General features: G+C 48.1%; 6 protein-coding genes across 6 annotated transcripts; 3 read left to right on the forward strand and 3 right to left on the reverse strand.

Moving 5' to 3' along the window:
• Positions 1-115: 115 nt before the first annotated feature.
• chsE (chitin synthase class Va) lies at positions 116-6,255 on the reverse strand. Its single transcript, XM_032049943.1, has 4 exons — positions 5,882-6,255; positions 5,632-5,820; positions 332-5,574; positions 116-273 (listed from the first exon to the last, which is right to left on the reverse strand). Exons 1-4 carry the CDS (start codon positions 5,992-5,994, stop codon positions 242-244), a joined length of 5,577 nt encoding a protein of 1,858 aa, XP_031902341.1. The 5' UTR covers positions 5,995-6,255; the 3' UTR covers positions 116-241.
• A 3,098-nt stretch (positions 6,256-9,353) lies between these two features.
• Positions 9,354-15,141, forward strand: csmB (putative chitin synthase). The gene is made up of 5 exons (XM_032049944.1): positions 9,354-9,492; positions 9,567-9,895; positions 9,961-13,569; positions 13,625-14,901; positions 14,953-15,141. Exons 2-5 carry the CDS (start codon positions 9,597-9,599, stop codon positions 15,048-15,050), a joined length of 5,283 nt encoding a protein of 1,760 aa, XP_031902342.1. The 5' UTR covers positions 9,354-9,492; positions 9,567-9,596; the 3' UTR covers positions 15,051-15,141.
• A 373-nt stretch (positions 15,142-15,514) lies between these two features.
• On the reverse strand, positions 15,515-16,052 carry BDW43DRAFT_309371 (uncharacterized protein; the record flags this gene model as incomplete). The annotated part of the gene is made up of 2 exons (XM_032046691.1): positions 15,515-15,773; positions 15,850-16,052. The coding sequence occupies 2 exons, from the start codon at positions 16,050-16,052 to the stop codon at positions 15,515-15,517; spliced, it is 462 nt and encodes a 153-aa protein (XP_031902343.1).
• Positions 16,053-16,245: 193 nt separating this feature from the next.
• Positions 16,246-18,186, reverse strand: BDW43DRAFT_298996 (chaperonin 10-like protein; the record flags this gene model as incomplete). The annotated part of the gene is made up of 6 exons (XM_032044654.1): positions 16,246-16,344; positions 16,429-16,484; positions 16,519-16,629; positions 16,727-17,067; positions 17,141-17,366; positions 18,123-18,186. The coding sequence occupies 6 exons, from the start codon at positions 18,184-18,186 to the stop codon at positions 16,246-16,248; spliced, it is 897 nt and encodes a 298-aa protein (XP_031902344.1).
• A 1,218-nt stretch (positions 18,187-19,404) lies between these two features.
• On the forward strand, positions 19,405-23,085 carry BDW43DRAFT_318371 (ankyrin repeat domain-containing protein; the record flags this gene model as incomplete). The annotated part of the gene is made up of 6 exons (XM_032048691.1): positions 19,405-19,425; positions 19,468-19,900; positions 19,945-20,847; positions 20,879-22,759; positions 22,793-22,929; positions 22,960-23,085. The coding sequence occupies 6 exons, from the start codon at positions 19,405-19,407 to the stop codon at positions 23,083-23,085; spliced, it is 3,501 nt and encodes a 1,166-aa protein (XP_031902345.1).
• A 97-nt stretch (positions 23,086-23,182) lies between these two features.
• On the forward strand, positions 23,183-23,882 carry BDW43DRAFT_34692 (uncharacterized protein). Its single transcript, XM_032049946.1, has one exon. The coding sequence runs from the start codon at positions 23,338-23,340 to the stop codon at positions 23,827-23,829; it is 492 nt and encodes a 163-aa protein (XP_031902346.1). The 5' UTR covers positions 23,183-23,337; the 3' UTR covers positions 23,830-23,882.
• The last annotated feature ends 13 nt before the right edge of the window (positions 23,883-23,895 follow it).

Below are 23,895 nucleotides of genomic sequence, written 5' to 3' on the forward strand. Positions count from 1 at the left end.
CTCAAGCGACTGTCATGAAGACACAAGGCTGGTGTAGTAATGATAAGATAGTCATGGACATCATAGAATGGTGTCAAGATAGGCCAAAAACATGAAGCTGTATACAAATAATGGTAGTTGCGAGTTTAACTTGGGGGCACATTGGGCATGCGAATATTAAATCTTGTTTTTATACAAGATAACGGGCATTCTCTTTTTAGGCATTTTAGGCGTAGCGTAGAGCCTTGGACTGACCCTCAGATCAGAGCGCGCCTGCTAAAACAGCTTCGGTGGCTACAATAACCAGAAATGGTTAGCAAGGCTCTGGAGTAATTCCAAGGATTCTCCTTACCTGAGTTGATATATGGACGCTTGGCATCTAGATTCACACCAAATCGTCTCTCCAGCTCTAGCTTGATACTCTTCTTCGTCACAGTCATCAGATCCGCTGTGCGCAGGATCTCGCGGATCTCCGCGAGGAGGGCATCCTCGCTGGGCAGATGTGATAGATCCTCCATTTCCATGTCCATATGGCGGCTCATCATCTCCGAAGGTGCTAGAGACATCCTTGACCCATGGCGTGGAAGATCGAAGTGCGACATGGGCCTAGTTCCCGCAAACCCATATTCAGACTGTGCAGGGTGATATGACTTGGTGCCGTAGGAGAAGCCCGAAACTTCCGAACGGTCATCTCGTGATGTCTGCGCCTCCCAGAGCTCCGCTTGGTACTCCTCCCACCGTTTCTTCGGAATGGAGTCAGGGTCGAATTTTCCTTCGTCTGAAATGACGACTTTGCGGCCCTGTTCTCCAGTGATGATACGAGTGTTACCCCAAGAAAAGTCATCCATGTGCCAGAACGCATAAAGGGGCAGAGCGACGGAAAACACAGGCATGGCTAGGATGTAGATAATCATCCAGCCGATCATTTCCCACTTCCGACGGAAGATGAAGATAAGGGCCTGGAGACCGTAAATCGCGGCAATAAGAATAAAAGCCGTGTATGGAATGGTAGACGTATCTCTGGCAATCCAAACGATCAAGTAGATGATGTATGCAAGCGAAACAGGCTGGATGACGGTACTGAGAAGGTCAACGAAGACAATGAACCTCATACTAAAGCAGCAGAAACCACAAAGCTGCTGAAGAGGAATCAGTTCAATCAAGTTGTGGACAGTGGAGTTGATCCATCTACGACGTTGGGATAAGAAGACCGTCCAGCTTTCAGGAGCAATCGTCCAGGCCTTAGCTGCAAAGAGAAACTTGGTTTTGAAAGTCGGATGATGCTTCATCAGAAGGGTTGTCAAATATCGGTCCTCACCCAAATGTAGCAGGTTCTTCATATGAAGTGTGTCAACACGGATTTCCGAGTAGGTTTCTACCACCTCTTTGCTAACAAAAAGCGGTTTTGCGGTCTCCGCAGAGCGAATTCGGTACATAGTAAAGCAGCCTGGTAAACAAGTGACTGAACCAAAAAGACTTTCGAAAGCCTTGATGAGGTTGTGGGAGATATAGTATTCATAAACCTGGATCATAGTCACCGCTGAATGCTTAGCATTGGTCAAGGCTGTTTCGCCACAGAGACCTATGATCCGTGTGTCTGCTAAGAAAGAAGCGACCATTCGAGTTCCCGAGTCGGGAGCAACAACCGTATCAGCATCAACCTGCAAGATGAACTCGTAGAACGTGGGATTGACACCAATAATGTTACGTATTTGATGGTACATCTCCAGTTCCATGGGACTCATGGGAAGGTTATAATGCACGCGGTTCAAAAAGCGCATAAGTACCATCTGAGAATCACGTTTTCCACGGTTACCAGGTCGCGAGACTTCCGAAGGCTTTCCAACTTTCACGACAACTAGGAAAGGAACAATATGACCCTGCACCTCATATAGACCAGAATAGATTTTGCCCATGTTGTGCTGCTTCATGCCCTCTCCCAAACTCTCAAAGCTGAGGGGTTCAGGATCTACTGATTCCGGAACGCCCAGAATATCCAGTACTATCCTTGGAGTAGGACGGTCGTTTCCTTGTCCAATGATCATACCGTCACAGATGACAACAAGCAGTTTACGCTTGTCGTCATACTGCATGCGGGCCATGGAATCCATTGCACGACGAAGGGACTCCTCATCTTCAGTGTAGGCGGGCACTTGGCAAATGATAAACTTATCAAGGTTCTCGGGGACGTTTTTACTGCCAAATTGTAAAGCGGCGGCAAATTTGAAGACGACAACCGAGCAGATCAGGATCGAAATCGCAAGGATGAAGTAACGCGCAAACTGACATTGGGTTGAGTTACGCGTATCGACCTTGCCGACGAAGAAAAGGTTATCCAGGCACATCTGCATGCGGTCGCGCATGCCTGCATCTATATTCAGCTGTTCCCAGTGTTTACTTAAATCCTGTCCAGGAAGATCTTGGAAGAGGGAGACAACCAAAGGATCCATGAACTCCCTGTCGACATTAGCCGGAAGCTCTTCTCCAGGAGGAGCTGCAACCCGTCGACCTCCGCTGATATAGTTTGTTAAGTCGTAGACTTTCCCGTTTATGCTTCCAATGTTCTGGGACTTCTTGTTGCCCAGAGTGGAGATGTACTGGGGACTATAACCAACATATCCCTTCAGATAGGTCGCCCGCAGTTCCTTCATCTGTTCCGCGAACCAATCTGGGCGGGAGTCGTTGGTGAAGTAGCGGAAATCATGATATTTCGCGTTAACATCCCCAGTGCTGATGGTCGTCACCGACCCGGATATGTTCGTAGGCGTGTAATCTAGAAGAACCGTGCGGTCGACCGAGCCAGACTTGCCTTGACATAACGCGGATACTTGCACAGGAAAGAGACCGGTGGCGTCAACACCGGCGTATTTCTTCAAAGCCGATTGCGGAACAATATCAGGATAGTGTCTGGGCATGAATTTATCGAGGTCGAAAACCACGCCGCGAATGGCAATGTAAGAGCTATGGCCGTTTTTGCCATTATGTGAAGACAATTCCGAGGCTGAATAAACGTGCTGAGTGGGACAAACTAGACCGGGGAAGGCGACAATGAAGAAGATGGCGCAGGCACAACTGAACCAAATGATTAGATTGATAGCGAATTTCTCACGCCAAGCAGTTCGTATATCCTTTCGCTTCATCCGACCCACCCACTTAATAGCAAAGTCGGGAATGTAGAACGTCAGCAGGTAAACTAGTGCCATCCAGCGCTTGCGACTGCCAGAAACGGGGACGTCATCAACTTCTTCCATTTTCTTCTCATTTCCCTTCTCCAACATCTGCTCCCTAGTTTCGAGATTGTGGAACATATCACCTGAATTCAGGCCAGAGCCCCCAGCCTCCGATCGCCCATCAAGGTCGCGACTCCCGAAGTAACCCTGCTTGCTCTCATCGCCGTATATAAAGTTGCCGGGAGACTGGTCTGCCGGGTTCAATAGGCGGACCTTGGAATCACCATAAGCTGCGGTACGTGGATGAAGGAGGCCATCGCCACCTTCCTCCGAGCCGTCAGCGTGATAGACAGGAACAACTCTCTCGCCCACCTTTGCGAGGTCTGCCCAGCAGCGTTCGCTGAGGAAAACACCGGTACTGCCTACACGAGCTTCGTTACCTGGCCACCGCTTCTCATCTAACACGACTTCGGACTTTTCTTTATCACTCCCCACCACGACGTTGCCTATCTCAGCTAGACCTAGGAATTCCTCGAAGGGTAGGAAAACGCTAAAGTCGGCGTTCCTCAGACGTTGGCTGATCTCAGCAATGCCAAATGTCTGCACCTGAGCTCGCACACACTTGCTGTCGAACTGATTCGCAATTCGCCGGTCGTTGGGCTTCAAACAGAAAAAGAAGTAAGGATTTAAGCCCGGTGAACTGAGGCATTTGTTGACGATTTCGAGTGATGAAAGAAATTGTCCGGCAGCACCTTGAATACCGGTCATCGACATCGCGCTTTTTCGCCTTCCAGAGCTCTTGGTCGTACTTCCCCCATAGCTCTCATGATCCTCTGGTTCTTCGGCGGTAGGTGCATCGAAAGCAAGTCGAGACGATGGGCCGGCTTTCCGCCTCGCCATACTAGGCATTCTCATAGGTTTTGAGCTTACCTGAGCCTGCATAATGGCATTCTTTTCCTTGGGATGGGTCACTGTCTGTAATGCTTCTTGTCCGAAGAGCTCTCTCACAAAGTCACTTCTGGTGGATCTCATCATATTCATAAGGTCACCGGAGATGACCTCTCCATTTTCTTCAAGGAGACCAGAGATGGAGTAATCAACCTCACCAGCGAAGTGTTTCACGGTAAATGCCGAGCGCGCTTGCTGTGAGACGTAGCCGGTACCATGAGTGGACCCAGAGCTTCCCACGACAATGGCGGGGTTTTTGTTTTCGAAGCGTTTCCTCAACGACTCAGCAAACTGGGCTTCCGTCCTGCCACGTCTGGTTTGATCATCGAGAATGCTGAGGAGCCCATTTCCGTGTTTCAACAGGCCACGGACAGCGTCAGTGTTGTCGAAGTAGCTCGTCGCGGGGACAACTACCTCTTCACGCTCCAACATATCTGCCTTGTGATCGAAGAAGGACTGCAGGCAGAAGTTGTACAATGATTCGGTAGCTGCATTGCTAAGGAGTTGATCCAGCGTGGACCCAGTGGAACAAGCTTGAGAGAACCCAGGGAAATCAACGATAGAAACAGTGTTGGCGACACTGTCCTCTGCGGCACATATCCTCTGATTAATTGTCTCAAGGATATAAGCAACCAATAGGGAATAAATGGTACGCGCAAGCTCATCGGCATTTTGCCGGGCACCTTTCGGATCAAGCATCACTGTCACACGCTCCCGATGGATAGTCTTGGTCTTGTAGCCGAAACTATTCTCAAGTTCCTCGACTCCAAGACCCAAGAACGCGGCGACGCTCGACAGGACATCCTTATTTTTCACTATTGTGACAGTCTCCCCACCCTCATGGGAGTAACCGCCGGACTCTTCTGCTGATGTTAAAGTAGCTTGTCCGCTGGAGAAATCTAACTGGCCAATATGAAGAATGGCAGCAAGAATTTGGCAGATTTCGGCTATCTCACTGCGTGGGAACTCGAGCTTCCTGAGTGCGGTCTTGAAATGTTGGAAGCCTTCCGCGTCGTTGATACCCACTTTCAGCTGGGTTGGATGACCCAGATATCTCCACCTTTTGTTGCCTATCGATGCAGACGACAACTTACCGCCACTTGTCGAGACGTGGATAGAGTTATCGAATCCTAGGTGGCTTTTCTCTGCCGCGCTGGTTCCGGCCAAGAGATAGTAGAGCACATGGAAGCTTCTCTCTCCCGTGGGGACGGAAGCAATGCGACTGCGTTCGAGTCTGTGGTCGATAATCTTACCACCGATCAGCGTGGGGTTGACCGACGATGACCCGTCGTACTGTAGTTCCAAAAACAGCCCCGCTTTTGAGGCGGTTGGCGTGGTTAAGGACTTGGTCGTTGTCAATGTATCGAAGACAAAGGAGGCATATGACAGCTTGGACGACAATGGTGTTGACGAGAACGAGAGAAAAGACGATAGCACATGTGCGCGAAGAGTGGTCTTTCCAGACCCGCTCTCTCCCCTGTAAATGGCTGATTAGAGACCGTAGAGTATAGGTAAGGAGCCGAGAAGCGCTTACAGGAAGACAATAGCCTGATTCTCTCCACGGGCACCCAGACGAGTGAAAGCACGTCGGGCGAGATCTTCAGCCTCACCCATCGCACTGCCATCCTTACCGCCATCGGGTCCCTTCGAAGACGAAGTGTATGTGTTAAGACTGATTAGAGCTTGGGAAGACAGGCGAGCGGTAGGTAAGCCGACATGAAAACTAAAACAGTACAGTACCCTGTCAGTCAAATTCCGAGATTAACAATATCGCGGGATCATACCGGCTGGCTAAATGGGCAGTCAAATGCGTGTCTGATTGCAAATGGGCTGGTAACGAGGGTAGCGACGACTGCGCATGGGATGGGACTGTCCCCGCTGGCGACGGCCCAACCATATTGTCAATGGCTCGAAACCTCGACACTTGAGGTTTCTCAAACTCCGGTCACACCAGGAGTGAAGGGCAAAAACGTCTTGCGAAAGATCGATATAGATCTGGGCCAAGGAGAAAAGGGGGAATTTTACAAAGGCGATCTCGTTTGGTCGTGGTCTTGAATTGGATGGGAGCCGTTCAGTTATGCTGGTCAGTTAACTTTGGAATGTTGCAAATGCCTTGGACGTAAAATTTCCTATCAATAGAAAGACAGGCACATTGCTCGTATAAGATGGCCAACGGATCAGCAGACAGCACGCGGCTCGTTGATATTGATCGGAATTCGGGAAGTTCGGTGCAATGAATATGAGTTAAACAGCTGGCAAGTTTCCAAGCGAGAAGCGAAAGTGGTGTGAAAGTCGACGGTAGTGATCGTATTTGTAGAACCTACTCGCAGGTGGATGGCGAACACTCTGTAATTATGATATGATTACTCTGAAAGAATTATCAAGTCCAAAAGAGGAAAGAAAAGAAATATAAATCAAATCAGAAGAGAGAGGAGGGGAAGAAAAGGAAGAAAAGCAAAAGCACGAGAGCAAAACAGCAATTCAACGGTGATGGGCTTTTTTGAGAGAGAAGAAACAAACGATCGCGATGAACAGCTTCTGGGGAAAAGAAAGAAGAGTTGGTCGAGTATGGAACACAAACTAACTTAACTGGACTTGGGCAAGTGTGGTATTGAATGGATCTGTTCTGTACCATCAGATGCTTAGGTACTGTCCTTAGATACTATGTACTAGTACTCGGTGGGCCAACTGCCACTTACCTTGTTTGTTCCCCGGCGGTTTTGCAAATTACTGCTTGTCCTGCTGTGGTATGCATGTATGTATCCAATCAATTACGAATCAAAATTACTAGTCGAATCAACTTCCGATGATATAAATACTCGGATTGGTCGTCTCGAGTCAAGAGATCATGAGCATTAATCTGTATCCTGTCCGACGTAGATTGAGCCGGCGGACCAAATTGTTATTATTTGGGGAGGTTCCCCCCAACAACCGAGGCCAAGTGGGCAATATTGTCCACTCACACTACAAGTGGGGATGGAGAATCCCAGTCGGTTAAACCTTCGATCCTACCTGTTCTCCTCCTTCCAATTATTCAGAGTCAGTTTGTATGTACATCATGCCAAAGTCGGTATATCCTGGTTTCTGGTACGCGGCACGGTGATACTCTTTGAACCTTGGGAACTACAGAGCTGGTTGAGAGTATTATTAGTAGATGTGAAACGTGATTACACACATCAATGAATACAGTTTCGGGTTCCCGATCCCATACCGTGGTTGGTTCAAATACCAGCATTGCATCAACCTCTTTTTGACTTGGTTTCTCGCGCCACATGATAATTGACAGGTTACCGAACTTGTTCTCAGGGGCGCACCATCCCTTGACCGTCGGCTATGATTATTACTATTATTATTTATTCAGTTTAACTTATCCATCCATTCCATAGAGAAACTATAAATATCGATATTGATCAATAAATGCATGGTCACCTGCAATATAGGAGTTAGTAAGTGGTCTCCTTATAGGTCACAATCATGTGTATCTAGTTCAGTCCTAGGGGGAGGGGAGTGGGGAAAAAGGGAAAAGAGAAAGGAAAAAGAAAAAAGAAAAAGAGAGAAAAAAAAGGAAGACACTTCAGGTGTAGGTGGGTCGGGATCAGTCGATTGCCTTGACCTAATAAGGAAAGGGCATGAAACTAGGGGCCCATTAGCCCTTTTCAATATGCTCATTTCATTATCATGATTTATTCACAGTGGAATATGGTGGAATATGTTCTGAATTTTTTCTCTTCTAGATTGCTCATATGGAGGTGATCTACGCTTCACCGTGATCCCTAAATATAGATGGTGTTTCTGGCAAAGGGCCTAATCATATCGATCAGTGGGACTCTCTTCCATTTTTTGTTCTTGTTTAGTTTAAAAGATAGACTCACTACAACTCGTTTCCGAAATACATCGCATGTACAGTGGATGTTCTGCAGAAAACAGTGGCTGGAGCCGCCACCTTACCTTAATAGAGGCGAACGCGGTATAAAAATAACAACATCAAGGTGTCCAGCGATGCTGCATGACTTTGGTAGTCTATGGACTAAGCATATGACAACTCGGGGCGCTCCTAAATTAGAAATTTAGCGGAACAAGATCGATTAAAATCTACTGTGAAAAAGTTGATAAGGTGACAAGATGGGGAACCTTGATTGGTTTTGACTGAGACACTGAAAGTCGGCCTCTACGGTATTGGATACGGAATGATGGTGGGTGAGACAAAAGATGTGCCATTTATAGCGCGAAGAGTCCCCAAGGGTCTAGGGCCATGGATCTGACCCTTCTCGCTGCCGCGATTGGTCAACATAAAAGTTCTGATGCACGCCACCTGACAGGTTTGATACTGGGGGGGAAATCCCAGGAAAATAAATTAAGAAAATAAAAAATAACAAGAACAAAAACCCACCAGAAACTAATAAATTCACAAAAAAAGCGTAGGAATTACTCAACATTACCTTTTACATAAAAATACACTTTACTTTCAACGGATGTCAGCCCTCCCTTTATATAACCATGGTAGAACCATCTAGGTTGCCAATAGAAAAGAAAGGGGGAAAGAATTGACCATTGTTATGACCCAAATACCAGATATGGCTAAGAGTTAGGTAGGGCCAGTAGTGGGGACAACACTACTTGTTAGTACAGCTGTTTCTGCATTTTTTCACTCTCTAGTAAGACAGTTAGTCCAAATTACCCATTGAAATCAACCAAAGGGGGGAATTTGAGTTGGAACAACAAAGCATTCGGAGAATGAAAAAAAAATGGTAATTTTCGTATGGCCGTATCTACCAACCCATATACAGTTAAGCTTCTGGCGATAGCATACGACAACAGACTAGACTTGTCTGAGGCGGGCTGGCACCAAACTCGCATCACAGGACGATCGTCTCGTTCTCTTCTTCTCCGTTTGTTTCTTCCTATTCTATCTACCTTGCCATTGTCCGCCACTCGATCGTTTTGTTTTGCTTCCTCTTACTTGCTTTTTTGTTTCTTCTTCTTCTTACTAGAGCAGTGCTTTCAAGTGTGTTTTTGATCTTTCCACCTTTTTTTCTGCCATTTCTGTCAATAACCTAATTGTTCAGGCCTTCGCTTCGCATCATTGATTATAATCATAATCTCCGGGGTCAAAAGCCATCGCTTTGCCTAACATTCGCTGTTTACTTGCATCCCTGTCGCTCGCTTCACAGCCTGAAGAATAGTACGCCATTATATTTAACGATCAAAGCCCCAATTCCACCTTTTAACACCATTGAACTCTCCGCGTCCGAACTTCTATTCGCGAATCCTCAAGGCTGCCCATTCCTTTCTCACGGCCTTAGCGACACTTCACCGTGTACGTATGCATTGATCGTTTGCCAGAGAGTGAAGTCAGACCAAAAATAAGGGAGAAAAGTAGATTCATGCTTTAAGCGTACAGTATCCAGAATTTTTTTTCATTCGTTCCATTGCTGAGTTGGTACTCATTGAAAAGCATCTTTGGGGTAGACCGCCGATTAACCTCGGGGTTGCACAACCATGTCAAATCGCTACTCAGTCTACTCCAGCCATTCGGCTGCTTTCTCCACCGGTGGCCGAGCGTCCCAGCCAGGGGGCCAAGTATCTACGACGACTCTGCTAAATGCCTTGCATACGCATTATACAGCCGGACAACCTTACCAATTAGATGCGGGGACTAGTCTAGTCGTCAATACGTTGCTTACTGCAACACAACCAACTTCTGATGGCCATGTCGGGGCTACAATAGACCGTGAACTAGCAGTCAGAGCCTGGGAACATGCGAGAAGGAGAGCGGAGGACGGCTGTATTGTCTTATGGTTAGTTGCCCTCCCTATGTCTAAGAAAACTCGCAGATGAGCTAACCTATAACCACAACAACCAGCTCCGCTCACCACTCAACACCATCCGTTTTCGAACCATTCTTGGCAGCATTGCCTTTGTCCACTCCCAGTGTCACTTACACAGCGTTAGCCGCTATCCGGCCCTTCTTGACAGCGGTTACTTCCTTCAACCCTTCGTATTCATTGCATTCCGCACTTTCAGCTTGCTACACCTTGACGCTGAAGGGTGATATCACCGGGCTATCCTTAGCGCTCTCGACATCCGGGATCAACGTCCGCAAGGGATTTCTTGACATTCCTTCTGAACCAGGGTACCGCGCCTTTGATGTATTCTATTACCTCTTGACATCTGCATCGACCCCAGCGGAGCGCGAGTTCTTGGATTTACAGGAGGCCTCTTCCTATGCTTTGCTGCGCAAGTCGGGTACCTATGCACCCCCATCATATCTCCCTACTGCCGACGATGCTGCCGCCGCCGAGGATTTCAGATCTGCGCTCAAGGCGATTGGCATCAAAGGCGCATCTCAGCGAGGTCTTTTGTCAGTGCTTGCTGGTTTACTCAAACTTGGTAATGCGGCTGGCTTCTTGGTTGACCAGGAAGATCTAGAGGAAGCTTGCGAGGATGTTGGCGGCTTGCTGGGGATAGACCCTGAAGTTCTTCTACACAAAGTCTCCACTGACGAGAGAGAGATTTTAATCGCCGGTATTTACGAAGCCTTGGTTGACTGGGTGATTGGGAAAGCCAATGAGGCCATTGCAAGCCAGCTTCAGGCGAGCCTAGATGATAGCAGTCGTGGCTCTGGACAAGCTGGGCAATGGTCCGACGATGATACGGTAAGCATTACTGTGGTTGATATTCCCAGGCCTGCCTTGGGAAAGGCCATAGCGATGAGAGGGGTATTTGATGACACTATGGGTATCAACGCGGAAATGAAAGAGGACGGTGTCGTCGTTCCGTCCGCAGGTCAGGCCGTCGTTAATGATATGAATGCGGCGGTTGCTCAAGTTGAAGCCGATCTGGGTATCACCACTGGTCCTACGTGGCGCGAACGAGAGTATGAAATGGACAAGAAGCACGAAGTCCTCGAGAAAGTTGGACTCGAAGTTGACATGGACTCGTTCCTCCGTCAGATCCTGTTTTCCGCCGCATCCGAGGGCATTAGTCTGGGTAAGAATGGCCGATTTGATCTTCCTACTACCCTGGGCAGCAGTCGTGTGTGGCATCATATTTCCATCCACCCTACCGACGACTTGCCCGAGAAGCTGAACCCTGGCATGCCAACCGCGGCCTGGTCTGCGAGCGCTGTTTCTCGCCAGATACGCGAATGGAGACTCGCCGAATGGGCGAACCGTCGGCTCAAGCAGATCGACTTTACAGCCGATTTTGACGTGGAAGAATTTATCGGTAGATACTTCCGGCTCGGGTGCCGGGAAGGCAAGGATGGTGTCGAGAGCTGGTTACTCGAAAGGGGATGGACGAACGGTGATGCCGTGGTCGGGCATCAGCGGATTTGGGTCCGGGAAAACGCATGGTGGGAAGCTGAGACTATGCTTGATCTGAAGCCCGAGGAACCACTAGCAGCAAGCCCTTTCATGTATGGAAGTGGCATGCTCGACCCTGGAGTTCCACATTACGCAGGACATCCTGTCGCAGAATCTACCAGCCTACTCGGGAGCCGGGATAACCTCCTAAATAGACAAAGCACGTTGGTTCCCAGTGTAGCTGGAGGTGCCAAATCTATCGCGCCCAGCGCACCCCAGACTCTAAACATGGGTGGTGATTACGGTTTAGGCTCAAAGGGAGATGACAAAAAGTATGACAACCCCTACTTCGACGATGAGGGCCGCTACTTGGGCGAGCTTGATCCAGAATATGCCGACCCTAAACATATTGAAAAGAAGGAGATTACTCTCGGTCGTCGTGCTTGGACTGGCTTTGTCTGGGCCATGACTTTCTGGATTCCATCATTTGTCCTTCGGTTTGTGGGAAGAATGAAGCGTCCTGATGTGCGGATGGCCTGGAGAGAAAAGCTGGTTCTCGTCTTCCTTATCCTTCTCTTTAACGCTGCCGTCTGCTTTTATATTATAGCCTTCGGCGACTTGCTTTGTCCGAATAAGGATAAAGTCTGGAACGAGAAACAAGTGGGTTATCACCAAGGGAACAATGATTACTACGTCAGTATTCATGGAAAAGTCTACGACATCAGCAAGTTCTGGAAAATTCAACACAGTGACAAAAGCATTGAAACGACGACAGCGAACATGGAACCTTTCATGGGCAAAAACCTTGATGCGTATTTTCCTCCTCCTCTCACTCGAGTCTGTGGTAAATTTGTGACAGATGAGTCTATCACATTGAGAAACAACGACACAAACGCGGTGTTATATCCAAACGCCAAACACAGTTGTGGCCCTTACGCCGAATCGGACCCGAACACAAAATTACACAAAATTACTTGGTACGAGAGTGTCTTTCTACCCAAGATTGATGAGTACTACAAGGGGAACGTTGTCTGGAAACGGAGTGATGTTTCCAAGCAAGCAGACAGCAGTTCACGGTCCTGGGTCATCAAGGATGATAATATATATGACTTGACGGACTATTTCTATACTCTCAAACAGATGAACAACCAAGACAGTTACGACTTCTTGCCGAGCAGTATCACAGAGCTTTTCAAGAACTACCCAGGTACCGACGTCACGGACAAATGGCCTCAGACTCAAAATGCCACTGACGCACAAAAGTGTCTTGATTATGTCTTTCTTAAGGGCAAAGTCGACTTCCGTGATAGCGCTAGATGTCAAGTCAATAATTACATCCTGTTGGCGTTCACGGTTCTCATCTGTGCTGTCATCCTTGTGAAGTTCCTCGCTGCTCTCCAGTTGGGATCCAAACGTCGTCCTGCGCCGCAGGACAAGTTCGTCATCTGCTTAGTGCCAGCTTACACAGAAGGCGAGGATTCGTTACGGAAAGGGCTTGATTCGTTGACAGCCCTTCAGTATGATAACAAGAGAAAACTCATTTACGTCATCTGTGACGGTATGATTGTCGGTGGTGGTAACGACCGACCAACACCGAAAATCGTTCTAGACATTCTCGGTGTTGATCCTAAGATTGACCCTCCTGCGTTGCCGTTCAAGTCAATTGGTCAAGGCAGTGATCAGCTGAACTACGGAAAGGTTTACTCTGGACTCTATGAGTACGAGGGAAATGTTGTGCCCTATATTGTTGTTGTAAAGGTTGGTAAAGAGTCAGAGCAAAATAAGTCCAAACCTGGAAACAGGGGCAAACGTGACTCTCAAATTCAGCTTCTTGGCTTCCTCAATCGTGTTCACTATCGCGCCCCAATGTCGCCTCTTGAGCTGGAGATATTTCACCAGATCAATAACGTGATCGGCGTGGACCCTGAGCTCTATGAATACTGTCTGATGGTGGATGCGGATACCAGTGTCCGCGAGGATTCGCTCAACCGCCTGGTCGCTGCTTGTGCTAACGATGCTCGCATTGCCGGTATCTGTGGTGAGACGAGCTTGCAAAATGAGGAACGAAGCTGGTGGACAATGATTCAGGTCTACGAATACTATATTTCTCATCACCTCGCCAAAGCATTCGAGTCACTCTTTGGCAGTGTGACCTGTCTTCCAGGATGGTAAGTTATTGGAGTTCTAGAGTAATGTATGTTGCGAAGTTTCTGACTCGTACAGTTTCTGCATGTATCGCCTGCGCACTGCGGATAAAGGCCGGCCGTTGATCATATCAGACAAGGTCATCAAAGAGTACGCGGACAATGATGTGGACACACTGCACAAGAAGAACTTACTTTCTTTGGGCGAGGACCGTTACTTGACTACTCTGATGACCAAGCACTTCCCTACCTCAACCTACAAATTTATCCCGGATGCCTATGCTAGCACTGCCGCACCAGAGACATGGTCTGTCCTACTCTCTCAGCGACGTCGTTGGATCAATTCGACTATCCATAACTTGGTAGAACTAGCTGCTCTGAAGGATCTCTGCGGCTTCTGCTGCTTCAGTATGCGTTTTGTCGTGCTGGTCGATCTAATTGGAACTCTCATTCTTCCCGCCACCTGCGTCTATCTAGGATACCTGATCTACCTTATCGCCAGTCACTCCGGACAAATTCCATATATCTCTATCGCCATCCTGGCTGGTGTTTACGGTCTTCAAGCGATCATTTTCATTGTGAAACGCCAGTGGCAGCATATTGGATGGATGATAATCTACATATGTGCCTATCCAATTTACAATTTTGTGTTGCCGATGTATTCGTTCTGGAAACAGGACGACTTCAGCTGGGGTAACACACGTGTTGTCCTTGGAGAGAAGGGATCCAAGCGTGTCGTCGCGGTGGAGGACGAACCGTTCGACCCACGCAGTATTCCACTCCAGCGCTGGGATGATTACGCTCTCGCCAACAATCTACCTGGTCGCCGTGGAGATTATGGCATGAACCAGGAGAAGTTCTATTCAGGTCGGTATGACGACATGGCTCTAGAAATGGATGATATGCATTCCCAATACTCCTCGGTCAAGCCTGCATCCACCATCTTGACCGGATTTCCAGGGGCAGGCCGAAATGGTAGCCCGTACATGCCGCCACAGTCCCCAGCTCCATTCGGAGGCAATATCCCGGGTAACAGACATTCCCATCTATCGAGCTTTAGTCGGTACACCGATATGCCGCTTCAACCAGGACACCAGTCTCGAACTCTGTCCGTCGGCAATCTCAGCCAGCTCCAAGATCCGATAAATCGGCATAGCGTAGGTCTCATGCAGAGCACCGACAATCTCCTAGGGGTTCCCCGGCCAAATTCTCGCAGCCCTGTGGGTGGTTATACCTCTAGACCTCAAAGTGCGTTTGACTTCCGCGGCAGCGGTGGACCGGATGAAATGGCGATTACGGACGCTATCCGTAGTTGCCTGGCGGAAGTGGACTTGGACACTGTCACAAAGAAGCAAGGTGAGCAGAGGGACTATAGTCATGATATGAAACATGCTAACTCTATCACAGTTCGCGCATTAGTCGAGCAGCGCCTTCAAGCGACATTGACAGGAGACAAGCGAGCATTCGTGGACCGCCAGATTGACCATGAATTGGCAAATATGTAACTTTGTAGAGTCTTTGTAGAGTCTTTGCTTTCTCATTGTTGTTTTCTGCACGCATTACCTTAATACATATCTTCGTGCGGGAAAATGTTGATATTTCGGCTGGGCATGCATGGCGTTTGGGATGATCTGAAGCATTCAGCGAATTTGAACGAGTGTAATAGTTGATTATGAGAGAGTTGGAATGTACTCTGGATGTTCACCTGTACATTGGCCATACGTTGTCGGACAGCATCTTATGACAGTATTATACATATTTATAGTATACTGGTCATCAAGATTATCTCTCCTTTTCTATATCTTAATGAACTGGCATTGCTCGTCACTTATTATCCTAATCATGTGTGCGCGACATAGCATGGAACCACATCTTAGATCCGAAAAAAGTATACATCTAGCGAGCAAAAATAGACCTCTATTGTACTTCAGAATTGTAGACCAAATCACGCCACAGTATTCCTGGTATATCAACCTCCAGAATCCACACATTTGATCTCCTGCCCCTGTCCCGCATTGGGAAGACGTTTCTCATCGTCCAGGTCAGTCGCATCCCGAATTCTGGTAGAGGTCTGCTCGACCACACCAGTCTGTCCCTTAGCCGCTCCAAATACGGCGACGATGAAAACAACGCTGTTGATGACGAGTGTGAGGAGTCGTAGCCAACGAACCAACGTTGGTTCGAGGTATCTCTCGGCAAAACTTGCAACAAGGTTCATAGTAGCCAGGCTTGTATTGAACGTTAGCGAGAAATATTTATATGTATGGGTAGAGAGGTAGAGGTAGAGGATACGACTGGACATACATTGCGGCATTATACTTGGTGCTTTGGATAGGTGGGCTACGAGCCATTTGATCGTTCGGCGGCGTGCCAGCTTGAATGTGAGGGTTGTTATGGTTTGGTGGAGAGTAAAGTTTAAGCAACTTCGCGGATTTGCAATGGTGGATGGTATGAGACTGCGTGCCGACATATTTCTCAAGGGTAAGATAGAAAATAATTATTTCCATGATTTAACCGGTCTTGGCAGGATATCGGGGTGGGTTATTAGTATTTACTTGGATATAAATACCTTCAACCCTATCCTTTTCAGAAAGGTACAAATCAACCAGGGAGAACAATACAATTCGGTTTACTAACAGCTTAATTCGGATTGAAAAGTACCAGCCATCATAATAATCCACGGCGAGAAGTTGATCTGGGTTACATGGTAATCACCACCTTCAGTACGTCATGCTTTGACACAGCGCCAAAACCCACGTATGCTTTCTTAACTTCATCGAACGAGGAATCTAGCGATAGCTATTGAGGCTTAAATTGTGTCACGGCAGGTGCAAACAAAGCATGAGAGATCAAGAAGGTTAAATCTAGCATTCCATTCTTCACTGTCAGGATGTCTCGAGTGCCGATGGTATCAACCACCCTACTTTTGACAGCTATGTCTCTTCAGATATGAATAATATAGCATACTCATACTACGCCCCAACAAGTATTCAAGATTTAAATCGCATTTGCAGCCATAAGCACCGAGAGACGCAATCGTGCCGCCGGGAGCCACGAGGGCCTGCGCTGTCTCAAAGGCCAGGCCTCTTTCGAGCGCACTGCTTCTATCACGGCATCAAAGCCCTATTCTTCAGTCAGTGCCTGGCTCGACTGAACGACCTCAGCTTCTCCATTTAAGTACTGAGGGTATGCTCTACCCCTACACCCTTCGCAACATCGAGTCTCGATTGCTCTCTTCCAATAACAACCACTTGAGAAGGACCGAAAAGCTTCTTCAGCGTTATAAGTGCCACTAGCCCTATTGGTCCAGACCCAATTATTACAACCTCTGAACCAGGCTTGACCTGGCCGTTGAGCATACCAGCTTCGTAAGCCGTGCGGAATACATCAGAAAGCATAACAGTCGCCTTGGGCTCGGCGCCGTCAGAGAGAGGATGCAGAGAGAACGAAGTATGTGTAATTCTGACGTGCTCAGCTTGAGTACCGTCAATTTCATTTCCGAGTATCCATCCACCGGACACGCTGTGAGGTCATCCCCTTCCAGCATGATCGGCAATACCCTCAGGAGGTTATGCATGAATTAGAACCGGTTGACCGATGCGAAGGTCGGTAACACCCAGGCCAATAGAGCAAATGACTCCTAACTCCCTCATGGCTCAGCAAATGTCCGAGACTAACCGGGATATCGTTCTGGAGAATATGCAAATCGGTGCCACAGATTGTTGTGTGAGTGATTTTGACGACCGCATCGGAAGGCTTCACAATGGATGGCTTGGGTCGGTCTTCGATTGAAAACCGGATGAAACCTTGGAACACCACGGCTTTTATAATTAATTTTCAATCCCAAATGTGTGCCTTGGAACCAGGAGGGATAGATTCGTAGAGTCAGTAATGCTCGTGGCTGTGAAAACAATCCTGTTTAATTCTCCGTTGAGAACTGGAAATGGAGCGTTGATTCTAGAGCTAAGATATAGATACCGTACAGAAATCACCCTAAGCTGCCAGGCGAGAGACTTCAGTCTGGGTCAAGCATAGTCTATCTATGACGCTGTACATCCTCAGTCCCTAGAATTTCTTCAGATCTACCGACCATCGCCAGTCCCCAAATCTTCTTCCACGCCAGAATCCAACGCTGAGGCACACCCTTAAGAAGTCATCAGCTCAGTCCGGACAAGTACCAGTTTTAAGACAGAAACGCATAAGCAAACCAGCTTACACGTCTCTCCACGGTGTTCACCGTTCTCCGCTCCAATGTATCAGCATGTAAGGAGGGCTTCGCTCCTGCACAGTCCCGACCCATTTAGGATACGGACAGACATCAATCAACCCGATGTCTCAGCAGAAGGGAGCCTCCCTCGTCAGATATCTCATAGTGCCCCGAATAAGCTAGGTAGTGTTTCATAGTCTCCGCCAGTTCTTTCTCTGATTCTTCGAGAAAGCCACCAGCGGCGTTTTGGGGAGCCCCGAGGCGAATCATCTGCGCAGATACAGAGGCGACGTGGCTGCATATGATTATGCTGAGGGCTTGTTCGCAAAGGGATAATATTTGAGAGCGGGTTCCCCGTTTGCAGACTCACAGACACACTTGTCAAGGGTCCAGGAGCCGATGATCTTTTCGCGTAATTCGGACGTCGTAGACATTGTTGTGGGTCTAGGACTATAGAGTGATTAGAAGACTGAGCTGAGCTTAGTATTTAACGGAAAGATGATGCGGTGAGGGTTTCTTGATTGGTTGGTTGAATTTATAGTATTGTAGAGGTCTAGTGTATCTAACTCGGAGTACATCGTCGGCTCTTTTGATTGAGGTGCATATATACATGTTTAGACTTGGAAGATCTACTACATCCTTCCTTTGCCTGATGTAGAGAGATAAAATAACACATAGACCAGATTGCTAACATTCATCGAGGACTTCATTGACCACTGCTACATATATAAGATTATACCTGGATGTAAAAGTTCCACATGAGGCTGGTAAGTTTCCACAGGGCCACCAGACTAGAAGTCAGGACGGCCGTATAGACGGGGGAAACACCCCCCCCCCCAAATCTCCCTGTTTTCCCTGTTCACATCGCATGGCTACTATTGAGGCAACGCGTGGCTGAATAGTGGAGGCGATTTCCCGACGTGCCTAGACAAGATGAGCCCTCATTTACCCGCAATGCACCATGGGCAGCCACCCATGGCCAATTCACGACGACAGCAGGGCATTCCTTAGTCTACAGGAACCCCCAACATGCACTCTCCTCTCGCCTATATGGGGTATCCGCCCCTGGATAGGGCAAAGTTTTTTAAAGCTTTGCTCTCTCCTTCTAGATGCGTAGAAAAAAAATGCACAGACAAGAGTATAAATCTATCTAGTACTATAGAGTAGGGGCTAGATCAGTCTTTGTATCTATTTGCAGCGACGATCATAGAATGGATAATCGGACTACCCTCTCTGGAATCAATACTTCCTAAAAAGGAGATAGATGCTTGAGTGTCAGGCTGGAAGTAGCTACTTATTCTTGTAGGAGATCTTCCATACATAGTGTGAATGACTAACTTTAATTCTTGATAGTGATCCGTAGTAAAACTACCCCTGGAAACATTCCTTCTGGCGATGGGATGAACATCAGGAAGAATTGTATAACACCGTTGGGGTTGAGGCAACCCTAAGGCAGAAGCCGGCAAAGTCCTGGAACCCTGAACGCTAAGGCCCAAAGAGTCATTTAGCGGTGGTTTTCATGGTTCGTTCTTTACCTTTAATACAACCTCACATTTTGGAATATTTAAACATGCGTCTTCTCCCGAAATCAAGAAGGAAAATCATCACTTAGCTGAATATCACCTTCTCACCGTTAAAGTTCTCATATCGAAATGTCTGATGAAGCGCTTACCGTCTAGGCCGCATGTGCCTCCAACTCCATTGAATCTCTTAAGAGCGCAATCCCTGCTGCATCTTCAGAGGACCTCAATTCGGCTCGTTGTGATGCCTGTGCAACTGGAAATGTCTCCATAGTGGAGACTTTGCTGGGATGTCCCAGGAAAAACGTCAATACTACCAGAGATGGCCTGACGACTTTGTACATCGCAACAAGTCATCACCAGCTGGACGTGCTTAAGCTGCTTGTACACCATGGAGCCGACGCGAGTTTGAAGTCACGGGGAAAATATTCGTCAACTTCGCAGTCCGATACAGAGGCCATCTTAACGCCGCTCCACGGATTTCTCAGGCCACGCAGAGCGAGACGGAGGTCAGAGCCATTACCGACTGAGATTTTTGCTCAGGTCCTGTCCTTACTTCGTCGCTCAAAATGCGACCTGAACGCTCCCGATGAAACCGGAAGAACAGTCCTACATGAATCCATCCGTAGTGTGATCTGCCTTATACGAAGATGCTCGTTGAAAGTGGTGCAGATGTGAACGCTGCGGACGACTATGGATCCACCCCTTTTCATCAGTTGAACTTATATAAATCAGAAGATAACTTCCAGCTATTCATGGCCCATGGGGCAAGACTAGATGAAAAGATAGATTCGGATGGTTGGACCCCTTTGCAACGCTTTGCCGCTAAAGGAAATTTAGGCGATTTATCTTTGTTTCGGCCTCACGTTACAGATTGGAATGGAGTCGATGTTGAAGGCAATACACTACTACATCTCGCAGCGGGACATCATCGACCTGGAAGTCTGACGATATCTGAACTGCTTAAGGAAGGCCTACATGTCAACCGGAAGAACTTGAAAGGAAAGTCTCCATTACACATGGTAGATGGATCTTTAGAGTGGTTTGAGGCTACAGTAGATGTCTTTCTCGCTGCTGGTGCCGATATCGAGAGTAAAGACAATCAAGGCTATACACTGCTGGCATGTGTTGTGCTGCAGGCGGTTGACTATGAACGGAAAGTCTCTTACTTGATAAAGCGAGGAGCCAACATCAACACGCAAGACTACAAGGGCAATGGGGTGTTGCATTATCAACGCGGACATGGGGAACGAGGAATCAAAGCACTTGAATTTCTTTTATCGGTCGGGGCAGATCCATCTATGAGAAATTATGATGGAGATACCGTTATACATTGTCTTTCGGCAGATTTCGCCTCATTCAGGGACAAAAACGAGATATACATCATTAAAAAGCTGCTGGACGCGGGGATATCCCCTACTCAGGTTAACTTCAAGGGGCAATCTCCGCTGTATCTCTCGTGCCGTCAGGTGTCCGACTATATGTTCTTGCCCACAGTATCCGGCGACAAGAGAGCAATCGACCTTATTTTCGGTGCAGGGCTAATAGCAGCATTAGAGATAGCGGATTCTGATGGTATCCGGCCAATTCATCGATCTTGGAACAGATACCACTGCAACCACCGGCGATGGCAGGAATCTGCTTCATATTGTGGCTACAGCGCGTCAAGCCAATATAGTTGGACTTCTACTTGAGCATTATACCTCTATTGAGCAATCCTCACTGGTGAATAAACGGTGTAAGAATGGCAGAACCCCTTTGCATGATGCATGCCAATCAGGAAGATTGGAAACGGTAAACCTACTTCTCGAATTTGGAGCCGACGTCAACGCGGAAACCGAGGAAAAGTTCGGCCGTGGAAAGACTCCTCTGCTAGTCTGTGCTGAATATACACAAGAAGAAAAGAGATGGCCGGTTCATTCAGAACTCCCCAAGCTCGATGGTAAGGTCAGCGCCGCCGGAATATTGTCAAAGGATGATAAAAGACCCAACCTACCACAGTTACTAGATAAAGTCCAACGAGATCCTATTCGCAGGCTAGAAGTCACCTCGGAGAATGATACAACAAATGTGGCTGGGATTCTTCGAGCTCTCGTCGCACGTGGAGCCACTCTCACTCACGACCCGTCACGCATGCCCCTCGTGATGGAGGCCGTTTTTAGTGGATCCAGAGAGTTGGTAACAGAGCTTGAACGGCTATTGGAAGAAAATGGTATACAAAGTATGCGTTTCCCAAATTTCGGACAGTTGTATCTCACACTTGCTTCTCGACACCTTCCGGACATGCTTGGTGTTTGCTTCAGCGAGCATGTTAGCGATCAAACAGTCTCTCACCTATTGCTTCTCCGCCATTATAACGCCTTGGCTGAAGGATTGGCGAAACATGCAGATGGCGCACATGTACAGACTGCTCTCCCTGGAATTTTGGTAACACTAGCGAAATGGGGATATACCGATCTGTTCAAACGCCTCGGAGATCTCATGGTAGATCTAAGCTGGATCAATGGAGGAATGAACAGATTTAAGAAGCCACTCATACCGTACCTTCTCATCGCTGCAGAGCGAAAGGTTCCCAATCTGGAAGTTATAAAGCTTATGGTGGAAAACTTCAAAGCAGATGTCAACGTTCAATTCCAAACTGGAGTTGAGATTCGACCGAAACTCCCCTTCCAATCAACAGTATGGCTGAGGCGCGCCTATAAACCCGGAGAAAGCGCTTTACATTACCTTGCAAAGGGAGGTCAATGGTGGCATACGAAAGCAGTTCGATACCTGCTTCAGCACGGAGCCGATCCCAATCTGCAAAGCGCCAGTGGTAGTACGCCGTTGTTGAATGCAGTACACAGATCCCTGTCCGAATCATATCAAAGGAAAGAAATCGTCAAGGCCTTGCTCGAAGCCGGCGCTGACCCCAACGTCCCTAGTAAGAACGGCTGGACACCACTCAGCCTGGCAACTTATGACGTTGGACTTTTCCGCCTACTGCTGGAGAACGGCGCATCCCTGGAAAAGCACGCAAGCCGGACAATGTTCGCTTGCCTCGACAATTTGAACCTCTATGTTCTATCTGTTCTCCTGGACAGTGGAATCGACTGCAACACGACTACGCTACAGAAGGAAGGGAATGCGTGGTATTCCCAGCGTTTTCATGACGACAGCAAACTAACGAACTTCGCCCTCCACCCTCTCCACTACCTATCTATGCCAGGCTTCAATGGACCACACACTCGAGCCCGCGCTATTGATATTATCCAACACTTACTACAACATGGAGCAGTGCCCTTCCGAGCCTGCTGCGACGAAACCACAATTCTCCACCACATCTTCGAGCACGGGGGAATCATCCAGCCCTTTCTCGAGATACCAGATCTAGATCTCGAGAGGCGAGATACCCAAGGACGGACGCTTCTTCTGGCCGCGTCACGCTGTGGCAATGTCGGTACAATCTCCTTTGCGATGATGTATGCCCTTCTACAACCCGTTTCACGTTACATTAGGTTAGCAGAGTACTCCAAGGGAGATATCACGCGAGCCCTGGCGTTGTACAACCGCGGGGCAGATATTACGGCAGTTGACAACGCGGGGAATAACACCCTTCACTACTTAGTTGCCGTGCAGTGCGGTGGCCACGCTGCTGAGGAAGAGTATCGACGGACTGTGTCGATGTTTGCTCGGAAAGCGCCAGAGTTACTCCATCAAACGAACAAGGAGGGCAAGACAGCTTTAGATATTGCTCGAAGCGCCGAGCAAAAGTGGCGTCTTGAGGCGATCCGTGATGCAGGCCTGGAGATCGAAGGAGCCCAAGTCCCGTGATTAACTTTTTTGTAAATGGTAAATATACCCAGTATATAAATAAATACTTCACAGTACATCCATAGCCAATAGTAATGAATCTCAGTATGCATGACAAGAAGCCTTAGCGCAAACCTTACAAGTGGGGTCAAACAAACCAACATTTATTGACAAACCACTTCTTAAACACCCCATCTACCAATCGTGAATCCATAATCGTACTACCATAGAACTAAGCTACCATCACCGACCAAGATCCCATATCCCCCCAAAATGTCCACCTCAACCAACACCAACACCAACACCACACTCCCCTCCTCATCCCCATCCACCTCTCCTACAGAAACCTCTCAGCGCACCGAAGAAGCCAAAACAGCCTTCACGGCTTCTCTGCGCTCCGCCGGCGCAAACTACGACAGTGCGCTACGCGACCGGGCCCGTAACATCCAGGAGAATTCCTCCGTGCTTGATAAGCAGGAGGCGGATGTGCGGCGGGCGACGGAGCAGTTGGCGAAGCAGAATGATCAGCTTGCCAAGGTGGCGGATCAGGCGAGGGATGGGTTGAAGGAGATTGGGGATGTGCAGAATTGGGCGGAGTTGATTGAGAGGGATTTGTTGGTTGTGGAGGAGACAGTTCGGTTGGCGGAGGAGAGGGAGAGGGGGAATGGGTATGCTCACGAGGGAGAGGGGAATGGGTTGGTTGAGAGGGAGAGCGGTAGTGATAAGGATGGGAAGGGGAGGAAGGGTTGGTTTCAGTGGTGGTGAGGGTGTGTATATTTGCTGTGTTTAGGCTTGATGATGCTATCCAAGTCATTTGTCATTGAATCTATG

Source organism: Aspergillus alliaceus (genome assembly GCF_009176365.1).
Source record: "Aspergillus alliaceus strain CBS 536.65 unplaced genomic scaffold BDW43scaffold_12, whole genome shotgun sequence".
NCBI lineage: Eukaryota > Fungi > Ascomycota > Eurotiomycetes > Eurotiales > Aspergillaceae > Aspergillus > Aspergillus alliaceus.